General features: G+C 37.9%; 1 protein-coding gene across 4 annotated transcripts in view; it reads left to right on the forward strand.

Moving 5' to 3' along the window:
* DCAF6 (DDB1 and CUL4 associated factor 6) overlaps positions 1 to 23,462 on the forward strand; it is a 90,415-nt gene extending 66,953 nt beyond the window's left edge. For all 4 annotated transcript variants that reach the window (XM_040583006.1, XM_040583007.1, XM_040583008.1 and 1 more), the window contains 7 exons: positions 299 to 382; positions 546 to 867; positions 11,951 to 12,089; positions 17,927 to 18,083; positions 19,635 to 19,723; positions 21,297 to 21,402; positions 23,020 to 23,462. In XM_040583006.1, the coding sequence (XP_040438940.1) occupies positions 299 to 382; positions 546 to 867; positions 11,951 to 12,089; positions 17,927 to 18,083; positions 19,635 to 19,723; positions 21,297 to 21,402; positions 23,020 to 23,084 (962 nt within the window). In that variant the 3' untranslated portion in view covers positions 23,085 to 23,462. The remainder of the gene's footprint in view (positions 1 to 298; positions 383 to 545; positions 868 to 11,950; positions 12,090 to 17,926; positions 18,084 to 19,634; positions 19,724 to 21,296; positions 21,403 to 23,019) is intronic.
* Positions 23,463 to 24,552: the final 1,090 nt, after the last annotated feature.

A 24,552-nucleotide genomic window follows, 5' to 3' on the forward strand; every position in this document is an offset into this window, starting at 1 on the left:
CAAGAGTATTAATGCTATTTTTGCAGCTAAAGTTGTCATAGCATAGGATATTAAGTATATTAAGGAACAAGAAATACTTTTTTCTTTGTTAGGGTATTGACCTGGGCAACTAGATAGCTTTATATATACTGACTTTTATGTGATTAGTATCTTGAGATTTCAGTAAAATGACATGCGGGCTTCAGAGGGGTTTGCTTTGGTTTGATCTAGGAGTGCTAGTATCATTTAGATTTGCTTACATTTATAGATGTGCATCTAAATGAAATCATGTGATTTACTATTAAGTTGTTTAATTCAGGAGTTTCTGGTGAATCTCCCAAGGAAGACGCAAGTGCTGAGGAACTAAAAACTGCAGATGAAACTGTAGAGACGACAGAAGCAAGTATGTATCTGTACTCTTTATTTGCAGAGGTAGAGAATGAAAACCTAAATTTCTAATTTAAACTCGGCATGCGTAATTTAACTTCTGTGACCATTTATAATGTCTTGTAAAACAGGCTACAATCATTAATGCTGTGACTTATTTTCCCCAATACTTCTGTTAGCTATATCAGATAAACCTGGTCCTGAGCATTCTGGAATCCAGCCAGAAGAAAACGGGCCCAATGTTGACGCTGGCTCTGGAAATGCAGAGGAAGAAGCCTCGTGTGAAAGGAGTGCGAATCAAGAAACGACAAGTCAGAGTACTGAATCCACTGCCACCTCGCTTGCTGCGAATGATGAACCTCAGCCACACCCCGAATCCTCAGGGCTTGCAACTCCAGACGAGTCCTCCACCAGGACCTCAGCTCTCCAAGAAACTGATGACAGTGATGATGATCCTGTTCTGATCCCAGGGGCAAGGTACCGAGGAGGACCAGGACACAGGTTAGGGGAATACTTCTCTTTGCTATTGTTTGGCAAAATGCATTTCTTGGAATGGAAGATGTAGAAACCCATACTTTGTATCCTTAATCAAAGTAAGCTGTTCTTTGAAAACTACCCAAGAGCTTAATGGCTGAGTCTAATTTGCCAATATGTAAGATACGTATAGCTGTATTCTCCCTCCTAGCCAGGCAGGCTCCTACGGATCTAATACCTGCTTATGTCTTGCCTGCTGACTACTCCAGTGCTGAATATTTGCAGTTCATTTTTATTGTTCTCCCTGTAGTTGTTAAGTATAGAAAGCTCATACATTTGTGTACAGGGACCTACGTTTTCTTTCCACTGTACTTTAGGTGTTCTTACTTGGGCAAAGCAAGAGCTTTTAACTGTTGTTGAGCAATGCTGCGTTTGTCTGTAGTACATACATTAAAACCAATGTGTTCAATTTTTCATTCTTTTTCTCTGAAGGAGAAAAACTGTTATCCTTTTCCTTTTGTTGGTTATTGAATATCAGTATGTACAGCAGCAAAAAAAAGGATTTTTTTTTTTACTAGATTACTGGTTGTCATCAGTAATAAAAGATGCACTTAGTAAGCTTTGTAAGTTTTTTTTTCTTATAAAATACCAACAGCTGTACATACTACTTTGATCATTCAGTAAATTTAGCCCCCAATTTGGTATTGCTGGTTTTTAATACCTTTGATCATCAATTTAAATTCTTGGACTTTTAAAAAGGCTGTAATAATTTTTTAAGCAACATCTCTATTGTTAGACTTAAATTTTTTAAATCTTTTTTTTTCCCCTGCTTGCTTTAGATGTTGTATAACCTAGTGTCAGGTGCCTTTGCTTTACTCCTATGCTGTTCAAAGGCAGCATTATCTTGCTATTAATTTATTAGGCTAGCAAGGAAATACTTTACAGGAAACATTTACAATTTATATTCATTAGGAAATCAGAATGAATTTGATAGTTGTGTATAGAAAAGGTTTTGAATAATTTTCAGTTAAAAAACCCCAAAAGGCATAAGCCACCGCGTTGTCAGTAGTGACTCAGGGAACAGTCAGTGGTTTTTTATTACATAGCACAAGTAATTCTGCTCGCTAAATGACAGTGTTTATGAAAAAGCCAATATATACAGATTTTGTCTTAATCCATTAACTTTCCATGCAGTACTAAGTGATTGCAGATAAATATCTAATGGCAGAAATAGTTTCCGCTGCAAGCCAACGTTCATTATGATCTAGTGATTGAAGAGCAAGCTGGGAAAAGCCCTGCAATTTTAATCCCATTTCTGTTTTCAAGCAGGATTCTTAGCTTCTCTTCATGTATCTTATGCTGCCTGTGTAATGTAATTGTTTTTGTAGTAATGTAGTAAGAATGACACATCCAGGTGTCATATAGCTGTTACAATTTCCCACTACTGGGGTCATCTTAAATGAAGTTACACTTCATCTGGCATGCATTTTTTTCCTCCTTTGTGTGAAGTGAGGTTTCTTCCTTGTAGCAGTTAAAATTTAATCATCTAAAAAAGATCATTCAACTAAATTAATGATATAATTAGAATTCTTTAGGCAGACCCCTGTTCCCTTTCTCTTCCTCCCCAAATAAAATTGGAGAAAAGTTGCTGTATAGCCAATGCTGGTTTAGGATTGCCTCCAGACTTCCATTACTCAGGTTTAATGCCCGACCAATTAATTTTCTTTGCTTTTGTGTGCGTGCAAGCAAGCAGTAGTTTTCTAGTTTCATTTTTGAGCTGTCAGATACACATTTGTATTATGTTCCTTCCTATTCTTCTGGTTCCAGGATAAGTACCCTCTGAGATACTGAAGAAAAGTAAGACATCCTTGTGTGCTCAAAGGAATTTGGATTTCCAGAGAGAAAGCAGGCACTGGCAGCCTTAAAGCCTAGCTATAAGCCCTCTTAATATTTATATCTCCTATGAAATAGAATGAAAGGAACTGGAAGTCCTTTCTACTACTACTGTGACTAGTTGCTATAGCATATAATCCCTTTCATAAACTGATCAAATCTATATAAAATCCCCCTGGCCCCTTAACTAGTGGGAAGCTACCTCAAAACATTGCTGCTACAATGGGTACAAATTGACTTAAATTAGTCATTTTGTTCTGCGCTAACATACTGTTTTGACTGAAACATTTTTTTCATACCCGGTGCTTACAATTTTGAATGATGTTCATCCTGACCATTTTCAGCTTTTGTCTCACTGGACTGAGTGTCAAGTTTTTCCTTACGCTTAGCAGTAAAAATATGTGGGTTTCCTGCCATCGTGCTGGTTCTTAGCTCTTCTCCTCTACATTCCACTTCTTTCCTGACTATGGTAGACCAGAATGACGCACGCTGCGCTGTTTGAATTTTGCTAGGGTTAATGGTACGAGTGTTGCTCTTGGTCTACGAAGATTCTCTGAGACACAAGTGAGCTGTAGCTATATCCTCCTCCTCCTCTCTTGCTTATGGCTGTCTCATAGTGGTGGCTTGTGGTCAGACACAAGATCAGTTAGTATACTGAAGTCTTTCCTACTTTGTAATTTCTAATTAATATGTTCTTATCTTTCACCAGAAGGAAGCTCAGAAGTGTATGACTGTCAATTTTAAACTACTGAATTTCTACTCACCAATTTTTTTCAAGGTCCTACAGTCCCCTCTATATTCATAAAGTTACCCAACCTCATGTCTTCAATGCACTGCATGAATACATTCCTACATTTTGCTCAAAGACTATTAGCAATACATTAAACAAAACTGCCTGCAAGACTGGTGCTTAGCTCCACCAGTATGCTTCCTATAGACTGACTTTTCCTCTTTTCTCACTTAGAAAATGGTGTTACCTAACAATTCCTTTACTAAATCTCATTTTCTCTAGTTTAGCTAATAATTTAGTTTCCAGTGTGCCATCCTATAAGATAATTAATGGCATTAATATAAAAGCAATAGATTTTTCTCTCCCTAGAATATCTAGGGGGTGGTTGCTTTGGGGCTTGTTTTCTTTTGTGGAGAAATTTATAAAGCTAGCCTGAAATATACAGTGGCAAAAAAACCCAACAACAAACAGTAGTTCTAATTTTTCTTTAGGACAAAAAAATAAAAAAAGAGACTGTAGCCTTCTGAAACAGAATACTAAAAGCTGTTTGACTAATAAGCCTTTTCCAGTATATAGCATTACCAGTTTTATCTACAACCAGTTGTGGTTTTTATATAGCTAATAACGAGCTATTGTTTATATTGAGGAGAAACTCCACAGCTGGGGAAATGAAGATCAAGGAAACTATCTTGGAGTTATTTTCCCACTGTAAAGTACAACTGTCTCCACTAAGAAAGCAAGGATAGACTTCTGATTCTGTACTCTGAAATCATAAAGTTCCTCTGAAGGAAAAGAAGTGGCAGATATACCCTTTTGATAGGCCTGTCGAGAGTTGCAGTGAAATAGAGAACCTGCTGCTGCATCAGCTCCGCTAGTCTCACCTCAGTTTTAGTAAGGTGGATGCAGATTCCAGATTTATGACTAGAATGTTGTCCATTTTGCAAATGTAATGTTTACAGAGCTTCCACTATTTGAATTTTGTTTGGGTACAAACCCAACTTCCAGTTTTCAAACCAAGGATTGGGTCTTATTCTCTGTTTTTACATCATCTGAGAATAGATACAGGGGACAAAAACTCCTTTTGTGGGTGCTTAAAAAAGTCAAAAACCTGGGTTTCTCACAACTAACCTGAAATCGAACTGTCAGCAAAGACTATGCAACAGAGACACGGAAACACGAAGTTTGCATCTGCTTTAATATATTGAAAAGGACTTAGAATAGTAGCAGTGAGATGTGTAGAAATACAACGGTCCTTTGGTTGGTAAATTGGGCAAATGAGCTGAATGTTGGCTAGGAATCAGCTAGGAACAGTTTTGACACAGAAGGACACTTCTTTGAAAGAAATAATTGAGAAGATGACACCTGACTTTTCTGTAGCCACTGAGCATCACTCCAGGAATGGTAAAGATCTAAAAGAAGCTATTTATTTTTTAAAGTGTCATTGGGCTAGTCAATACATGCTCTTTTCAACAAAATATATAAGGAACTTCACAGAGTATTTCTAAATCTAAAAAAATGAACCCTGTTTTGTACAGCAGAACAGTTTAGCTAGATACGCAACAGAGAAAACTTGCTGTGGATTCCTTAAAATGCCCAGAAGGTTGAGATTTCTCCTCTTACAAATGTGAGGAGATGTTTGTATGCAGGTTTTTAAGTCTTGATGTAGGCACGTAGCACATCATCTTTAAAAATTACTAAGTCCAGCAAATTTAGTTGGAACAGAGCTAGATAACATGGCTTGCCTTAGCGTCGTACTTTATGGGGGTGGGCAGGGGGGAATCTATGCAAAGTATATGTTCTTCACGCACAGAGGGTGCAGTTTTTAATGGATTGATCTTATTTTTCACAAATTAGTCAAAACAACTCTCTGAGGACTGCTTTCCTACTTAAATAATGGAATTAATTTTGTTTGGACTTTGACAGAAGCCGATCTATGAGCAGAGGCTAAGCCTGGAAAACGTTGAAGTACTAGGTTAAAATTTAAAAAAAAAAATGAATGTAAAATGGAATTGATTATGCAGCTACTTCCACTTCTCTTACGATCTGTGAAGACTTACTGCTTTTTATAAGATCAACTTTGTGTACTGTTATGTAAACTGAATACTATTTTTGTTGAAATCAGTCTCATATACTAACACACTGAGGAGGAGGAGTCTTCTCAGTTGCAATACGTAGAGCACATTTTGTAATAGATGCTAACGTTTTAAAAACATGATACCCAGCATTTTTGAATGACTTCAGTTGTTGTTCCCTTTACTAGATATAATATCAGAGGAACAGCGATAGGTGATAGAATAATGAGGTAATTAATTATTTTCTTCCTCCCCTCCTCCTTTTTATTGCCATATAATGGATTTATCAGGTTCTTGTTTTTCTTATCTAACTGGCATTTTAATATACTTTAAATGCTATGAATTACAGAGTATATTGCTTGAGTTATATTTAGCTGCATGTATTGCATGGGAGTTGAAAAGAAGTGGCAGCGTATATGTTTAACAAGCTATTAACCTTTTTATTGCGTGCCATAGAAATTAATAGAATTTGAAAAGTGTGTAGTTTGTGTAAAGCAAGTAACGTGTTTTTTTTTTTTTTTAACTGAGCTGCTGAGGAACGTGTTATAGTTGCATGTGCCACTGCTGACTTGCTTTGTCTGGTAGTAGAGAACACCCAGTTCTGGACAAAAATATAAGCATACACGTATCAAAGACTATATTTTTTGTCTGAACAAGATTATGGATCTGAGCATAATTACTAAAGCTTTGTTTTATAATATTATATCTTTTATATATCTATATATATAAAATATCTTATCCAATATTTCTTTCAATGATGTTAACTAAAGGAGTTACTTGATCTCGTTCATATTCCTCCTTGAAATACTCGAGTGAATTGTAAGAACGTATAAGGCAGTTTGGGCAGTTGTGTTTGGCCACATGCCATGAGAGGGAGAAACGATCTGCTGTGATTTAATGCCAAAGGCTGTATAGAGGGGAAGTGGCACAAAATAATTCTAATGGTGAAAATTAACATCTTGGCTTTGTGTGGCTGGGAAGGAAAAGACTCAGGATGTGGTTTCACAGAAGTTTTAGCCTGAGTCCTATCTTTTAAATGCCTACAGGAAAATAGTGCAGATGTGTATTTCTTTGTCTTATTTTCCAATCTTAGCTGCAATTGGAATATTAATTTAACTCTGCAACTTTCTTAAAGGTTCAAGAATCTGTGTATTTTTTGTACTTTACGTTTCACAATAGGCGTTCTTTCTTTATTAAACATGCTTACCATGGAGTTCTTTAGCTCTTCAGCACAGCCCATGGGAATATTTGTTTCATATTGCTATAAATTAAACAGAAAAATGAATGATGCATTCAGCATAGACTTTTTTATCGGTATATTTTTCTCTGATTTTCATTGTATTCTGCAGCATATCAGGTGAAAATTTAAAAATGTAGCGGAGAATAGTTGAAACACTGTGTTGGAAATTACTTGGGAGTACATTAGAGTAAACATTTCTTTTTATATGATCAGCAGTGAAATAACTTGGGCTTTAGGGTAGAGTCAGTGTGTTGCTAATGTGATGGTTTTGCCCTTGTTTTACAACTCTCTTAATGCTTGAAATTTGACAGCAGTAGTAAATCTCTTCTGCAGGTTCAGAGGCTTCTAAAAGGAACATGGTTGTTTGGTAATTAAAATCAGAAATGTAATTAAATCCTCATATTTAGGAAAGAGATCTATTTTAATATGGTGGTTGTGGGTTAACCCCAGCAGGCAGCTCAGCCCCACAGAGCTACTCACTCACTGTCCCCCGGTGGGATGGGGGAGAAGATCAGAAGAGTAAAAATAGTGAGAGAACTCACAGGTTGAGGTGAAGACCAGTTCAATGTCTTATTAATTGTTCCTGAGCTGGATTTGACTTCGGTGGTGATAGCCAGCTTGTTAAGACGCATGGTTGGAATTCTTGGGCCAGGAGCATGGTAGCTGGGAGGTGGATTCCTCTACGCGGTCGGTGAAGAACTGACCAACTGACCATAAGGCATCAGAGGAACAGGTTCTAAATTAATGGTTGTAAGCCTTAGGTTCCCTGCAGTTGTTTTGGATAGGGAAAATAGTTCAAATAAGAAAATGGCAACGAGAAGGGGGCGGGGGGGGGGGGAGTAGTAACTTGAAATTGCAGAAGAGAAGGAAGCAGGTTGCTGGTACTTAGCAAAAAGAGACAACGCCTACCTGTGTGTAAGTAAATTGGGGAACTTAAGAGGTGACAAAACTCCTTAATACGGGAGGAATCAATACTGAGCTTGAGACTCAGTGCAGAGCTGAGACAAGAGGGATGGGAAAAGGAAGACAAGCACCCGTGAGCTTTCCAGCCCCTGCTGCAGCCCAGCTCAGGAGGTGGCCGGTGGGTGGTGACGGTGTTTGATCTAGGGTAACCGATTAATTTTATGGCAGCCACTACATCTGGACCTCTAGTGGAACAAGGTTTGTAGCGGAATTCCTGTATATTGTTTACAGTTGATTCGGGTAATTGTTCAGTTTTCCCTCTTTTGAAAAACATACAATTAATTTTGACTGTCTCTCTTCTAACTAATAGATGAGCATAGTTGTTTTAAAACATGCAGGGCTAGTTAGCCAGAAATTGTTGAGTAACACAGATTGTGAGCTGATGTCTGCAGCTTTCTCTCTCACACACACACAAAAAAAGAATATTTTAAAGAGCAATATGTGACAGACTGTGCTTTAAGAAACAAACTAGTTAATCATGAAAATTGCACAGACTTTAATGTTAATCCTGATTATACTTCAGAATTTCTAAACATACAGAAAATGCCCTATTCGACATGTAAAAAAAAAAATCTTTTTTAAGGCTTAACTTACATTTTGACATCTTTTTGATTTCTCTCGATGTATCGTATGTAGTTGTGAATCAGTTTGCATCACAGGGTTTTTGTGGGTTTGGGTTTTTTTTCCTTTGAACTTATGTTGAATTGAAGGAATATAACGGCGTCACTTCTAAATCCCTGTTCCACTCATCTAGGGCTTAATTTAAATGGGCTTTTGATAATTAATTTTACAACAATAAACTCTGAAGGCTTCAAATGTGGCTGATCATACAGGGAAGAGTTGTGCTCTGATTCATATCTATATTCTTACTTTTGGAAGTAATATTTAAAAACTGTCTTTCCACAAGGCACACTCCACTGTACGTACGTCATCTTGGACTCAAATCTTACTAAGACTACACACACCACCTTTATTACTACTTTTTGCGCTAAAGTACCACAAAACTTGGTGAAACACACCTAAAAAGGCTTTATACCTGCAGACCAGACAGTAGTACTGAATTATTCTGAAGTCAAGAACACTACGGACTGTATAGGGGCATAACTAAAGAGTTTCGTAGGCTTTGCAAGACTTAATGTTTTCTGTATCGTAAAGCTAATAACATTAATTTATACCCAGCATTTCTCAGGCATCTTGATTTGAGGCCTGGATGTGAATGCATAATACAACCGGATCAGTCGGTGGAGTTGCCCGAGAGGTGCAGTGTGTGTAACTGTCTGACCATAAATGCTCGGAAGACCCCGTGGTTTGGAAGGGACGCAGCAGCTCGCGGTGGGGTTTAGGCTGAACCTTAGCAGCGTACAGATTGCCCAGCGCGCTTCTCTACCTGCCGATGCTCCAAGCCATGAGGCTGCTGTCTTAAGTTTGTGTCGGCACAGATAGGAATTGCTTATCACAAATACGAATGGAAATTTAAAAGCCATGAAAACAAATAGGTTGAATTATTTAGTGGGGGGGTTTGTGTGATTTAAAAAATGTATAGGAAATCTGTAGATATGGAAAAGTAATACCTCTCCAAGAGAATCCTTTTGCTGTAATGTTCTTTGTTCTGAAATGTCATTAGATCGGGCTCATATTTATCTCTTCTGGAGAAGGCCTGCCTCTGCCAGGTTCCTGCTCTTAGCGGTGTGTTACTGGAGAGCCCGGTAACAGTATCCCAGCTATAGCCCCGTGTGCTTGGCTGCTTTCTCCCCGTTGAAGGTAATCATCAACTTTACCAGATCCCTAAATACAAATCCATTCGTGCCTTATAAAATAAGACCCCCAAATCTTGATTTAAATTCAGAGCTGAATTTAGTTGAAAGACAGTTTTTAACCACAAGTTCTGCTTCTGCTTTTATTGAAAAATGTGTGATTCTGACTGCTGAATAGTCTTGAGGTGTTTTGTAATGTCTGCATTCAAGCCTAGAATTTAGAAGAGGAGATGAATTTTTCTAGAGACACTTAGATGAAAAACTATGCAAGAAACTACTCTGGGTTATCAATTAGTTATTTTAATACCATCTTTTAAATCCCCAGACTTGCTACTGCTATCTAGCAAGTAACTCTCCTGAAAGAGCTAGACAAGTCTGCTGCTTTGTCATTCCTAACAATGCTTAACTTCTCAGATATTTCACTGCACATCTTTTATTAATTAATTATGGTGGATAAATACGCTGCAAATACAAATAGTAGTGATAGTAAGGGAAAAGCTTAAGGCTGGCAGGCGTGCATCTGAAACCAAAAGGGTCTTAAGGTGCTGAAGAGTTGTGTGTGCTGGGCAGTCACTGGTGGGGTTGGTAGCAGAGTAGTTATTGTTACATGATTCTTGGTCTTACACAATTATTTTTTTTTTTAAATGTACAGAACCAAATATGTACAAATAATCGTTTAAAGTTTCTGTAGGCGTTTTGTGTAGCCTCTCATATTCATGCCACCCTTCCTTTCCCTTCATACAGAAGTAAACTGGTGAGGAGAATAATCTCATGGTTGTTAAAGCGCAGTAGATAAAGAACATGGGGGTTTTTTTTCCTCTGTTGTATGAAGACTGAAGAACCCTCTTCTTAAATCTGTTGAAGATTAAAGTTGAGGCTTCGTATATTATAAGGACTAACAAACAAATACAGCATATTTATTTAGTGTTGCATAAGAAGGAGGAACTAGAAGACTGCCTAGATATGAGGGGATAGAAAATTCTCACAAAGGAAGTAGTAGTAGTCTGTTTTTTCTGGGATTGTTTGCTAGACAAACTTCTAAAAAAAGTATTGTAATAAATAGTCCGCTGTTAAGTGGATCTGTTGGCTAACGCTTACAAATATCTTCTAGTTTCTATAAAAAGTAAGGATTAAAATATCTTTTAAAAGCTGAGCTGTATTAGATGATCTGTCAGAGTATGACAGTTTGTGGCTGATTGCTTGGTTTCTTATTTTTTTGTTTTAAAAAAAAATCTGTATTAACGACTCGCATTCATTTTCCTTCTTTGCCTAGCTGTGGGATAACACTTTAATTTTTTTTGGTCCACCTTTTCCCTATGACAAAAATGAAATACATCTAAGCAGACCACTGGCCAAGAGGATTAGTGATGAGATAGATCTGGTGGATTTTTTTCTGGATACGAGGACTTGTTGGAAGCTTCTCCAGGATCAGTGACTAAACCAGCATACCACATTATTTGTGGACAAATTCAGGTTACTAGCTTTCTGGTAGCAGTGTAATGAGGTTGCAAATAGATTCAGTTCTGGCTCAGTTTACATTTCAGAATCATATACCTTCCTGTAATAGTTGGACTCCTTGCATTCTGCTAAAATCTGTACCTGCTCCTTCTAGAGAGGGGCATTCCCCTCGGACTGTGTTCAAGACCCCAAAGCTCTAATAGCAACCTTGACATGGAATAAAGTAAGAAAAAGTTAGGTGCAGGTGCTGGGATGTGACAGTTTGGCTGTAGCTGGAATTAGGGGATCTGCAAACTTAGAAGCTAAACAGGAAAAATTTGGTACCAGGGTCTTTTCACAGAAAGTAGATTCCTGGAATTAAACCTTCACAAAACAAAATACCTAATTTAGTTAATTTTTCTCTGTTGTTCTAGGAGACCTTCAACTGTATCCCTCACTGCTAACCTATGGGATAGTTGCTACAATAACTTATCTCAAATCGTCTCTTGCCTTGGTAGTAAATTTTAAAGGTGTCTAAATTGTGACTGTTGTCATGCAGAAGTAGTGAAGAGAAACAGATTTAATGGAATTTTGGAAAAAAAATCACACTGGAAGACACGCTAGATCCTTAATAACTTCTTAAACTTTTAAAACTTCTGGTTTAGTGTAGATTTTTCGCTTCAGAGTTTTGCTACCTCGTTATGGGTGGAGGATATCTCTAGCACTGAATAATAAAATAGCATGTGAATTTTACCAACAGCTGAAGTTTGTTCTTCAGAGAGGGAACAAAATCTGGCATCACTTGACATTCCACTGTCTTGCATGCTATTCTTGTTCTAAGCCAGGATGGAAAAAAAATTGAAGTCTGTAATTTTACATTTGAGATAATGTTGATGTCTGTTCCAAACTTATGGAGAGTGTGTGTGAGTGCCTAATTATTATTCTGTAGTCCTTTTTGATAGCCCATTGCAGTGTTTAGAGATGGACTCTCAGTAGTGTTCTTTTTGTCTGCAATTTATAGACGATCTGCCGTTGCCCGTATTCAGGAGCTCTTCAGAAGGAGGAAAGAAAGAAAAGAAATGGAAGAACTGGAAACGTTGAATATTAGACGTCCTTTAATAAAGATGGTTTATAAAGGTCATCGGAACTCCCGAACAATGGTACAAACTCTTTGTCTGTTTTGGGAACTGCAGAGATTTTATGGACTGAATCATCATAGCTGCCACACTGATATGCTTGCCAAAAAGGATTTTGTAATGTATTGTAAGCACTTTTTCTTGCATATTCAGTTGGAAGCCACATAACTTCCTCTAAAGGAAAATTAGAATTGGCGTGACTCATGTGTGCATTTGAGTTTTCTTGAGTTAAGACTCTCACCCCTTAACTTCCTTTAAAATTTTGGGTATTTTTCTACTTTTTCATCATGTCTATCAGCCTAAGTGTTATAAAATGTGCCTACCATCAAAATTATGATTTAATCCTCATTTTCCCTTCCAAGCTCTTTAAAGTTAAAGATTAAATAAAAGTTTTGAACAGCTTGGAAGGGAAAGTGAGGATTAAATCTTAGTTTTGAAGAGCCTTGACATCTCTGAATTAAAAAAAAAAAAAAAAGGAAACAGTGCTAGTTACTAAATCATAATCTACCTACTAGATACTGTATCTTTTTCATGCAAAATACTGTGTTTTAAGAAAAACAGTTACTGTGTTTGTAAAGCAGTGGTGCATGAGAAACAGTGCTGTTTTCCTTGCTATTTCTTTTTTTGCTTTTTACAGTGTTTTGAAGACATGAAGTTCTGAGTACTAGGTGGTATTTTGGAGAAGTAGTGGGTGTATAATTTTGCAGATGATCTGAGGAGTAGTCCCAGTTACCTCCAAAAGCAATTTTCTAGAGTTTGTGTGAATGGCTTTGATTACACGGGGGAAAATACTGCAGTAAATGCGTATTTCAGTCTACACAAGCAACAAGGCTTAGAATAAACTTTGATTAATGACAAGGAGTTTTGTACTGTGTTGCAGAAGTTAATTTTAATTGCTCAAAACCCCATTAGTTTAAAAGTCATAGCATCAAGCGCTTTGTAGCTAGGCAAGCTTAATTTTATTATCTCTTAAGTGGTCTTAATTCAGTCTCCATCTGTGTATGTGTATTGCATAGATTATTTCATGGACTTTACTGTTTGGTTTCTTTGGGATGTGGTTGGTGTTTTGCTTTTGTTTCACATGAGCACTTACGACAAGGAGTGCACGTAATGACAGATGATATAATTTTCCCTTTTGGTTTCTATGGTGGCAAACTTCATTATATTTTATCTTTTTGATCAAACTAGCTTTCCTGTAAGGCAAGGGCTGATGATATTTGCCTTTTAAATTTGAAGGAGGCAGCTTAGAGAGGTCTTGTTTCCTACATACCCGAGCAGCTCAAGGGTAAAGTTGTCTTGTCAATGACGTGAACGTGAAGGGAGAGTGAATTAAGGTTATGCGGGCAAATTCTGGTACTTCCTTACTTTTGAGAACTTAATTTGGCAATCTTATGATTTTTTTTAATAAGCATTTTTTAAATTTTTAAATTTAAATATTGTCGAAAAGCAAAAGATAAGTAGTATTGTAGTGACGTTTGCTGGTACCATTGGCAGGGTTGGAATGTTTCTGTGTCCATCACACTGATCCCTGCTATGTAACCACTCAAATGACATCGTTAGTGGTTTTGGTGTTCTGGCTGTGACTAGTTTTTCATGAAACAGACCCAAAAGTACAGCAGCTGGAGCTGTGGTGGTAGTGGAATGATGGAGGTGGGATTTCCTGTTTCTCTTTAGCTCTTGGAAGAAAAAAAATGCTTGTGTGAGGCCAAACTCCCTTTCTTTTTCTTAATTTTTTTTTTTTTTTGCCATGTGCCTTCAGTTCTTTGTCTCTCCTGTCTCTTCCTCAGTATTTTCCCCCAGTCCTAGTCTTGTTTCTTTTCCTATCTATGCCATTTTTCCTGTGTTCCACTCACCCCAAGTCCTGCCTCCCCCTTTTAAAATGTTGACTTTAACAAAACTTTTCTTCAATAGAGATCTCTGTGTGTAACTAATAACTGGGATAAGTTGTGTGTGCATACAGTAGAGTTGAGTGCATGTATGAGTTTGAAAACAAATTTTCTAAATGTGAATTTCAATTATGTTGATTTATGTAGTGCCAAGCCTAGGTTTTATGAAATATTTAGAAATGTAAAATCAGCAGTTGCGCAAGAGAATACAAAGGAAGCAGAAAGGCATTGTAATTGAGAATTGAAATATAAAGTTATTTATTATTTGAGATAATTTAGCTGTACTTTTAACAGGATAATGAAATATATATATTAAGAGGAGCTCTAAGACAGAAACTGCCAGAAGGTGTATGTATTGGAAACATGTCTTTCACCACAGAATCCAGGAATGCAGTTTCTCTGGCTTATTTTTAGACATTGGAGTGACTTTATTGCACTGACTGCAGTCATTGGTACTTATTCTATAGACAAAGATCTAGCAAGCCTGAAGTCTAAAACTGGACATACTCACGCTGGAAATAAAGTACTTATTTTTAACAGCGGTAAGGGTTCAGCTTACTAAGACGATTCTTTATCATGGTGATTTTTAAATCAAGATAGCTGGGGCAAAGCAGAGAGCAAGGCAATGTCTCTGTCATTTTCTCCAGAGCATTTTCTGGGAAAACTATGCCAAAAGAAAGATGAGGATGCAGGCACTATCCCCTTTAGAGCTTTATTATGATGTGTTACTTGGAAAATAATTTCATAGTAGGATTCTGTGTAAATGGTCTCAAACTCAAAATTCTGCCCCTTATGCTGGAGGTTTTCTTAAATACCAAACATTAAGGAATTATTTTATGCTAAACGTCAAATATTGGACGTCATCTGTGTGAACCCTGAAAGCTGCTACGTAGGAAACTTCTGTTTACGTAGGTATCTCATTTACCCACTGTATGTCAACTTAACGAATTTGTAAGAGGTAGTGGTACCTGTTTAAATTGTTATCTTTTTTGTAGGGTCACATTTTTAACTTCTAGGCTCTTTCTCCAGCACAAACATTGGACTATTGTGAGCTTTCAGCTCGCATCTCATGACGGAGTTTTGACTCTTCTTGAAGCAATGTGACTCCGTGTGGCACCCCATCTAACCTCTTACCCTGCAGGTGACGTAGGACAGCAATGGGGAAGGATACTGCTGCCTAGCCTGTTCTCATTTTAAATAGTTTAGCAATGGTTGTTTTGATGTCCTACTCAGAGTAAAATCATAATTGATTTCTGAATAAGATTCTAATCATTAGTGAGGAAGTGGCCAATTCTTGCTTGCTCTGACCAAATGTTTGTCTTCGTTTGGGTTACGTCTTTTTAGGAAGGGAGGGTAAGTGAGGCCTTGGCATGGGAAGATTGTTCTACACTTAAACCTAATAGTTGCTTCTTGAAAAAAATACTCTAGGGTGGCTGGTTTTGGCTCAGAGATTGAATAAGCCACATTCTTTCAGGCTGTAATCATAAGGGTATCTTGAATGTAACAGGTGTAGAATAATATCAACATTATATTTCGAGGAAACGGATACCTGATACTACTGCTACTTTTTCATGGCCTATAATTTCTCTGTAGTTTACATGATCATTTTCGTTGTAACACTACTCTGTGGCGTAGGGCAGGCCGCTTCAGCTGCCTCCAGTTCCAAAACTCATGAGACTGCAGATCTCTGAAACACTCAAGGAGTCTGGGTTTTCCCACTGAACTAGTAAACACACAATTAAAAAAGAATACAGCATTTACTACACAAGTAATTATTTATAAATAAATCACATTTAAGAAATAAACACAGTATGGTATAATATAAATAATAAATACGTGGATCCATACAAAAATATAATCAATGTATAAATGATTATCAGATAATACATTATCCTTATAGTGGTATGTAATACCAATTTTTGAGGAGATGGATGGCAACAAAGAGGAGAAAAAAAAAATCAGTTTTATTGGCTCACTTGTCTCCCAAAGACTTCTTCTAAGCCAAGTACGTGTCAAGGTAGCTATCTTGTCATTGACTATTATCTGCTGTTTTCTTTAGTTCTCGGGATTAGGGACAGGACAGTTTAGCCATTTTGAGGGGAGAGATGGTCACTTCATTAGAGAAGTGGTCACAGCATTTTAGCAAACGCCTATCCAGAGCAACGATGCTGATGAGACTGAATATATATGGAGATTAAGACAGTAGGTTTAAATACCTACTGAGTTACAGCACCGCACACAAGGAAAGAGAAATAGATGATGTACTAAACCATTATATAGTATTCTAGCCTAAAGCATGAGCATGTTGTTTCCTAAAACGCCCCTTTTCTTTTTACCCAGAGGAAGATGATGTTCCTCTCTTCATAGGATGGAGAGAAGGCTGTGCGTTGGTGGCAGGGGAAGAAAGGCAGAAGGCAACAGGGAAGCCTTTGCCTTCTCTGTGGAGATGGTCCCCCTGCTCCAAAGAACGCCTTCCATCTGCTCCCTTAGCACTGTCAGAGCCTCCTGGAGAAGCTGCCAGAAGGGAGAAGCCCAAGTGCACGCTGTCAGTGTCACTTCACTGGCTGTGAGGCACCGCAACAAACCATACAGTTGCGGTGAGAGGCGGCTGGTTTTTGGGAAGCCCTCTCGAGGGCCTTGGATCTTCTCTTCAGTACCCTTCAGTTGCTGGCATGTCCTGCCCAGCTGTGTTTGCTCACAAACAGATGTGCACACTTTAACTCACAATGCCGTGTTTGTGGATTTTCTCCCATCTTTTCTGGTTCATGAAAAATTCTCAAGTACTTTGTGCATCTTTCAAGTATTTCCTCCTTCAAATGTACAGCTCTCCAATCAGAGAAGTCTTCCTTGAGTGTTTTAATTACAGCCAATTATAATCTAGGGTCAAACTACCATGTTATCAATAACATTATAGAGGAGTTAGCTGTAGGGTGAAACAAAGATGATTATAATTTCTGATGAATGATTAAAAAATGTATATATTTTTTGTCATGCTAGTCCAGTTGGTGCAAAGTAAAATTCCATAAATTGGCCCAAGATGCTAGAATGACCTTCAGTGTGAACAGTTTAATTAAAAAAAAAAAAAAAAAGAAAAAAAGAAAAAAATAGTGCATGCTGGCAATGTATTACATATACATTTTGCTGATAGCATGGGAATGCTACTGATAATTGACAAATGTTAGCCGTATCACTTCAAGCCTTTTGCAGAGGTGCTTGGATACCTCAACAAAATAACGTTAGGAGCAACCATATAGAATATAATGCATCGTTGATGTGTCGAGAAAACTGTGATGATACTGGTTCCAGCTGCAGGGAGAGATGCTTCTGCTTTCACCTACTATTATGGTAACAGCTGAAGCTGAAGGATCGCTTCTGCCTGAATGCCTTCCTGGTTCAGTGGCTTATAACTTTAATTTTGGACTCGGAGTAAGAAGTCTTAGTTCTCATCTGATTTATTATAGAAGGGGGGAGAAAAAATTCTGAAGTTTGATTTCATGACCCTTTTTGTCTGTCAGACCCAGTTAATTCCCACCCCTCAGATTTCTTAAGCTTCTGCCTCGTCTCCTCTTTCTCTGTAAATGGAAAATCTCCACCAAGGATTAGCCTGTCACACACTTTAACTTACCGGACTCTTTGCAAAAACCCTTTCACGTACTCCTGTCTCCAGTGTCATTCCTGTCACTTTGGAAAGTGACAGATCTGCTGTCACTTATTTCCAAACTGCTCAGTCCGCCCCAGCTCCTCTCCTTTTTTCTGTTAGCAGCCACTTTGCTCTGGAGATCTAATACCTTCTGAATTTTCTTTTGTTGACCATTCTTCTTTTAATGTTTCATTTAAATTGTCTTAAATGTTACTTCTTCATATGCAGAGCTTTTATTTCAGAGGTAGTGTTATTACAGAAATGGGAGTGTATTACTTGATGTGCTTTCAGTAGCTAGTCTTATATATTAATTTTAATTTTTGTTTTTACTGCAGATAAAGGAAGCCAATTTTTGGGGATCTAATTTTGTCATGAGTGGTTCAGACTGTGGCCACATTTTTATATGGGATCGACATACTGCTGAACATCTCATGCTGCTGGAAGCTGATAATCACGTGGTGAACTGTCTACAGCCTCATCCGTTTGACCCAAGTAAGATGATCATTTTTTCATAGTCTGCATGTTCTGGTTATCTGTTGTAAAGCATTTTAAAGCTCAGTCTTAAATTCTTTGCCTTAATGGAGTATTGTAATGATTAGTGAACTATTGTTCGCTTTTTCCCATGTGAATTAGATAATACTGCTTTTAATTGTGTCTTTTACTAATGGCCTGTGGCCCTTAAAACCCTCCTTACTCAATAATGTCTTGGAATGAAAGCATTAGTGACACAGTATTTATAGAAAGTTAAGACGTAATAAGAAGAATCTCCTTTTCTTGATCCCCTCAATAAATTAAATGTTTTCCATGATACTGATGAGGGAAATATGGGGTCACTGAAATGCCAGCAATGCTTTGGGAATTGCTGTTGGAATCTGGTCTCTACTTGGACCTGTTCAAAAAACAGACTGAAATGGATGTCTCATTCTCATTGGCTTTGTGACATTAAAAGAATAAAAAAAGTTCATAGAAATGCTCTTGATTTGTATTTAGGGGAACATATTTATGGAAGAGATGGACAAAAGCAGGGGAAGCAATCATGTTGTCTGACATATAGATGGAAAATCTAAACCATTCTGCAGCTTTTAACGCAGGCAAAGAAAGTATTGGTGTTAGTTCTTTTTTCGTAGCTTACATGGCTGTACAGTACCAGTCAGCTGTAAATAAATAAGCAAGTGAAGTTGTTATGATAATACCAGAAGAGGCTGGGGTTTTTTCAGGCAGTTTGTGGAAACATGGAATACTGCCCAACATTAGATAAGCCTTAAACTTTTAAATGTTTAATTGCACTTGTGTTCCTGTACATGTTTGGAGTGTGTGGCCCGGCTGGACGCTTCTTTTGGAAGCACCTTTCAAAGTGCCCTGTAGCTTTACTGATTTCTTGGAGTGCGTCTGTCTCCCTATCACACGCTGAAAATGTAATGGAGAGGTCATCCTCCTTGTAGGACAGTTAATCTTGTGCAGTTTTCCAGTGACTGAGATCTTTCTATAGAATTTTTTATTCTCTTAGTGGCTTTGTGCAATGATCTAGACGATGTTCTGGAGCTTTTTGTTTCCCCATATTTTAACAAGTGTTTAAAGAGCATCCATTGCTGCTTTATATTTGAATATCAACACTGAAATTGTAAAATGTCAAAATATGTTTGAAATTCTCTTGCTTCTGGCTTTGTACCTGGGCCTACAAATCCTAAGGCTTTGTTATTAACGTGTTGCTCGTCAGGCCATCAGCAGAAATATATTAGTAGTGGCTGAGTTTGTTCTTACTTTCTATTCCTACCTTACGTATACTCAGGTGCTTTTAAAATTATTTACAACAGGAGACTCTTGATGTTTGCATGTGTTTTCTTCTTATATATGTATCAAAAAGTATACAATTTGTATCTCAGATCTCATATGGAGACAGTAATTACATAGCTGTGTATTCAGCATGGGAACTGACGTTTGCAAGTCAATGCTTCAAGTGAAGTCTTTTTCTTTAACTCCAGTTAAGTGCAGAAGATAGTTGTAAAGACATAACGCATCTAATTTAGAATTACTTACTTCTAGTTCTGGCCTCTTCCGGTATTGATTATGATATAAAAATTTGGTCGCCGTTAGAAGAATCCAAGATTTTTAACCGAAAACTTGCAGATGAGGTAAGAATTTTTCTTCCTTTTTCACAGTAATGTTGCATCTTCCAATTCTATAAAAGCCTTTGGTGCCAATTCCTGATACAGAATCAACAGAGTTATTTAATGTTCAACAAATGAGCTATAAATAAAAAGCTGCCCCTTTATAAGGGCTAACCTTCCCATCATTGGCAGCAGACAAGAGGCACTTTGTAGGTCATTAACTCTCCTAGAAATGATACGATATCTGCTATTATGTATGTGAAACAAGTCAGAAAAAGTATGAACAGTTAGATATAGAAGGAAAACTGGCAGGAATTAAGAAATGAAGGTCGTGCCTGTCTTTAAACAAATTAACTGAAGGAAATAGAATAATGTACAGAAGAACAGGGACTACAGAAATCAATATGATTAAATATTCTGTGGCAATAAAGGGAGTTTAGGCTAAGATTGCAGTCTGGGAGCTTCATCGAATAAAGCCAACACTGCAAGCTCAATCAGTTATAAAAGTCCGTATGTAAAGTTATGTAACACATTGTTTCTTGTGTATCCTCAAAGCAATAACAACAACATATATAGCATCTGGCCTGTGATGGTCATATAGGTGATTGCTGAATAATCGTATTTTAGTGATTTACATAGCATAATTTATTAAAATGTTAGATGTTTTTCTGTAAGTAATATGTTAGGGGACATTTGGTTGTGGAGTGGTTTGGGGTTTTCTTGTGCAGTCTCTTGGATAGCAGGGATATTATTTTCCTACCTTACGGCACCTGATCTGGGTGGGAGGAGGGACTGAATGACGGTCAGAACTTGTCTGCACTTAAAGACATTTTTATGCTTAGTGACAGCAAAAGAACCTAGTCAAAAAGCTGAGAGACAAACTAAGGTGTGGGATTAGAACTTTATGGGAAAGCCAGAAGGATGACAAGGAAGCACCACGAGGAAGGAAGGAGGCAAAAAAGTGAAAAGTATTCGTTAGTGAATTTTTTTTCCTAGAAACTAAGACAGTAGGAGCTGGCTCTTTCAAGTCATTTAGAGGCAAGCTGTAGATCTGTTTAGAAATAATTACGGAGCTGAAGAATATTCCTGAACTGGGATACAGTAATTGCTTGGATTTTCTCCAAAAGTTTCAAGCAGCATGAAGGTAGGAGTTTAGAGTAACCTCATCTCTTTTCCTTCCCACATTCTTGGCCAGCGCTGGTGCTAGAACTTTGTTCTCTACAACAGTTCCCATCTGTAACAGTACTTTCTCTCATCGGTCCTTGTTTCCTACAAGATCTCATTTCCAAAGCTTTTTCTCAGTTGCTTATCTTAATATCTACCATGCACGTGGACAACACCGTGAATGATCCTACTAGAATATTCTTTAGATAGACAATTAAATATCCGTAGGCAGAGTCCACTGTCTGACTTTTCTTACCACATACAATTGGTGCAACTGTGTTCAATAGTAATCATTAAAATATTGCTCCCTTATTGTAATTTTTGACTCTGTGAATGCCTTTTGCATAGGAACTTTGTATCTACAAACACATCTTGATGCAGTACAATTTTGTGTTCACCTTTGATGCTGTTTTTCCCCCTTCCCTGCCTCCAGGTTATAACACGTAATGAATTAATGCTGGAAGAGACCAGAAACACTATTACTGTTCCAGCTTCTTTTATGTTACGAATGTTGGCTTCGTTGAATCATATAAGAGCAGGTGAGAGACTTCTGAAGAGCTTGTCCACCACACTGGTCTATGAAATAGCAGGTGGACTGGGGAATTATCAAGATCTTCAGCTATCTGTGGCTACAGTTGGGGTTGGTGAGAAGATTCAAGGGTTATTCAAGGGTCTCTTAATGGAAACTTAGGAATCGCTTCTTCAGTGTGAGACTTGCATCATTTTTGCAGCTGTTATCTTTTACCTCAAAACAAAGAGCAAGAAAAGAGCAAAATGTATTTTTAGATGTTACCATACTATCCATCTTGAAATAGCTTATTTGTAACGTAGTACTAATTAGATGGTGGAGAACACTTTCTTTACTCAGGAACAATGTTTAAGGTGAGTGCCGTGTGATGGGAAGGCCGTTAGGGACGACTGGAATGAGTCTTAAACTGACTGTTATTGTGGGCTTGGAATTGCCATGGGGAGAAGGATGGTGTGAAGGTACAGGACTGTGGGAAATACTAAGGAGGCTGCTGGCAGCTGCTGCTGGGGCAACAGTGTTAGGATGTCCCTTCAGCGAAGGGGCAGCCCCCTGGGGTCTGAAACTGGGGATATGAAGGGTTGCATGGAGAATCTTCACTGGGAACTGGATGTTAGTGCTGAAGAAGTTGACTGCAATGGATTGATACTGAGGATGATGGACAATGGAGAGACATCATACTGGGTAGAAAGCAAGGAGATGAAGTTTTGGGAGGCTGGTATGATGTTTGGGGTGGAAACCTAACAGAACCATAGATGAAGATGAGAGTGACTGTAGATACTGAATCGGGGGACTCCGGACTGGCTTGAGCAGAGAAGTGGGCTTAGTGTGGGGCGGTAGGAAGGAAGCTCTGCCTGGCAGCAGCTGCTGCTCCTTTTTTCACCTCTCACTGATCTGTGAGAGTTAGAGAGCCAGGAGGATGCCACTGTATCCAGCCCAGTGGTATGCCTCGCCACTGCTGTGACTGAATATCTTAGTTTGGTTTTTTTTCTTCATTTGTTATTATTTCTTTGGAGTAAAATACTCAAAAGACCTGCCCAACATTTGTTACAACAGTTTCAGCAAAAATCTGTCATTGCTGGGTGGAATATTTCTTAACTGGACAGTGCATGTTGTTTGAGGGATAGATCCTGAGTCAATCATGTTCCCTCGCACATTTCTCTGTTTGTCTTTCTGTAAACACTTACATCAAAAAAGGTACTTTTTCTGATGTATACAGTGACAGAAAGCAATTCCCCACTTTTCTGGAGTATACCAATTTCTAATTGCAGCTATTCTGGTTTCAGCTACCCAGAAGTGTCTCAAACCCTTGTATTTACTATCTCTTTTTAATATTATGCTTGTGTTCATCTTTCCTGTGCTGACAGCTAGTCAGCATCTACAAGGTTTTTTCTTTTGTACACAAATTTCACTTTTATGCCTGGGAGTCTTTTATGGCTTCTTTCCTGTTCTGCTTTCTTGTGATAACATTTCTACCCAGTCTCTGCTGTCAGTCCATACAGACCTTTTTCTCCCTTATAACCCACAGCCCCCGTCTATTGTGTATAGCGCAGGGAGATAACGTGTTATAAATATTTACCAAAAAATGAACACTTTGGAAGTTCTCTTTACATATCTCTGTCTCTTACAGACCGATTGGAAGGTGACAGATCAGAAGGATCTGGTCAGGAGAATGAAAACGAAGATGAAGAGTAACTGGCAGTTGTGTGCAAGCGCCTAGATGTTAATGGAATTTGTATAAGACATTAATTATATTTTTCCTTACAGAGCTTTAGTGCAATTCTAAGGTATTGCTTTTGGATAACCTAACCTTTTGTTTTTGAATGACTGTGTGCATGACTTTGGGAGAGTGTGCAAGTTAAAATAAGCAAAAATGTTTTTAAAATGTTTTGCCATGTATGAGGGGTGCTAGAAGATGCAAAGTGCAATATTTTCCTTAACCTGCAAATGTGGGAGCTTGGATCAATGTTTTAAAGTAACTTTCATTATAGTAAAAACGTTGGTTCAAATAAATTTCTATACCTGCTGTTTGCATGTTTGTTGCTTTCTAATTAAAAGATTTGGTTGTTTAAAGTAGTTTTGTGGTTTTTTTCTTTGTGCAGCCATTGATTTATAGCCTTTTAACTATAACCTTCATTTGTATTCTTTCTTACAATGTTTGTGAGGTGACAAATACAATTATTCCTTACAGTGAGCACTGGGATTCTCTGTGATTATGAGACCCCATGCCTCTCGGTTCTTACGTTTCCACAGGCAACCCACAAATACATAATGCAAAATCGTCTCTCCATCAGTCTTACTATAGTGTCCACTTCACATTCTCCATGCTTGAATCTGTAGTGCTGGTAAACTAGTTGTGTTTCTCTAATAGATCCAGCAGTATGTGTTCTTTGCAACAGCAGCAGCAGATATATCTTAAATTTCTATTGGATTTAGAGTAGAGAAAATTTAATGCAAAGGAACGTGAATTTGAAAATTCCTGTGTGTTATTTCCTAGGAGTAATTATTTGGGAAGGAAGGCAGTTCAGCCTGTGTAACAGGCTCTGCTCTTCCTCCATACGTTTTCGGATGGCAATGGGGAAGAAGAAGAGAAGGAAGGAAAGCGGAGCAAGGAAGAGAGCGGCTTTGCTCAATGGCTGTTCTTGCCAAGGATGGCAGATGCTGAGCGGCTCCATTAGGAATTACAGAATGCTGGGAAGAATTCTAAATCAGGTGAACGAGGGTACTGGAGGCTTCGTTACTCTGTTATCATTAAAATATGCGTTCATCACACAATCTTCAGAAACTTTGCTTACATCAACAAAAAGAATTCCCCACACTAAATGAAAAAGAACATTATCAGAACATTCTGATGTCCTGATTCACAATGCAGGCAGGCTGAAAGGACTTGGGGAATGGAAAATAAATCACAGAAATAGAAGGAGATGAGAAAACTAGAACTATTGGAGGAGATGAAGAGAGATTTGTGAGAGAAGAGAAATGGGAATTGTATGGAACTCAGCTGGCAGTAACAGTGAACGTACGTGGGCAAGGGAAGAATAATGTGAGGGGAGAGGCAAAGTGAGAGGAGATGGATGATAGGGTGGTTGGTTGTGTTATTTTTTTTAAAGGAGAAGACAGGAAATTACTGAGGAAGACCGAAGTATAGGAGCTTTGAAAGTAA

This window comes from Falco naumanni, chromosome 2 (genome assembly GCF_017639655.2).
Source record: "Falco naumanni isolate bFalNau1 chromosome 2, bFalNau1.pat, whole genome shotgun sequence".
NCBI lineage: Eukaryota > Metazoa > Chordata > Aves > Falconiformes > Falconidae > Falco > Falco naumanni.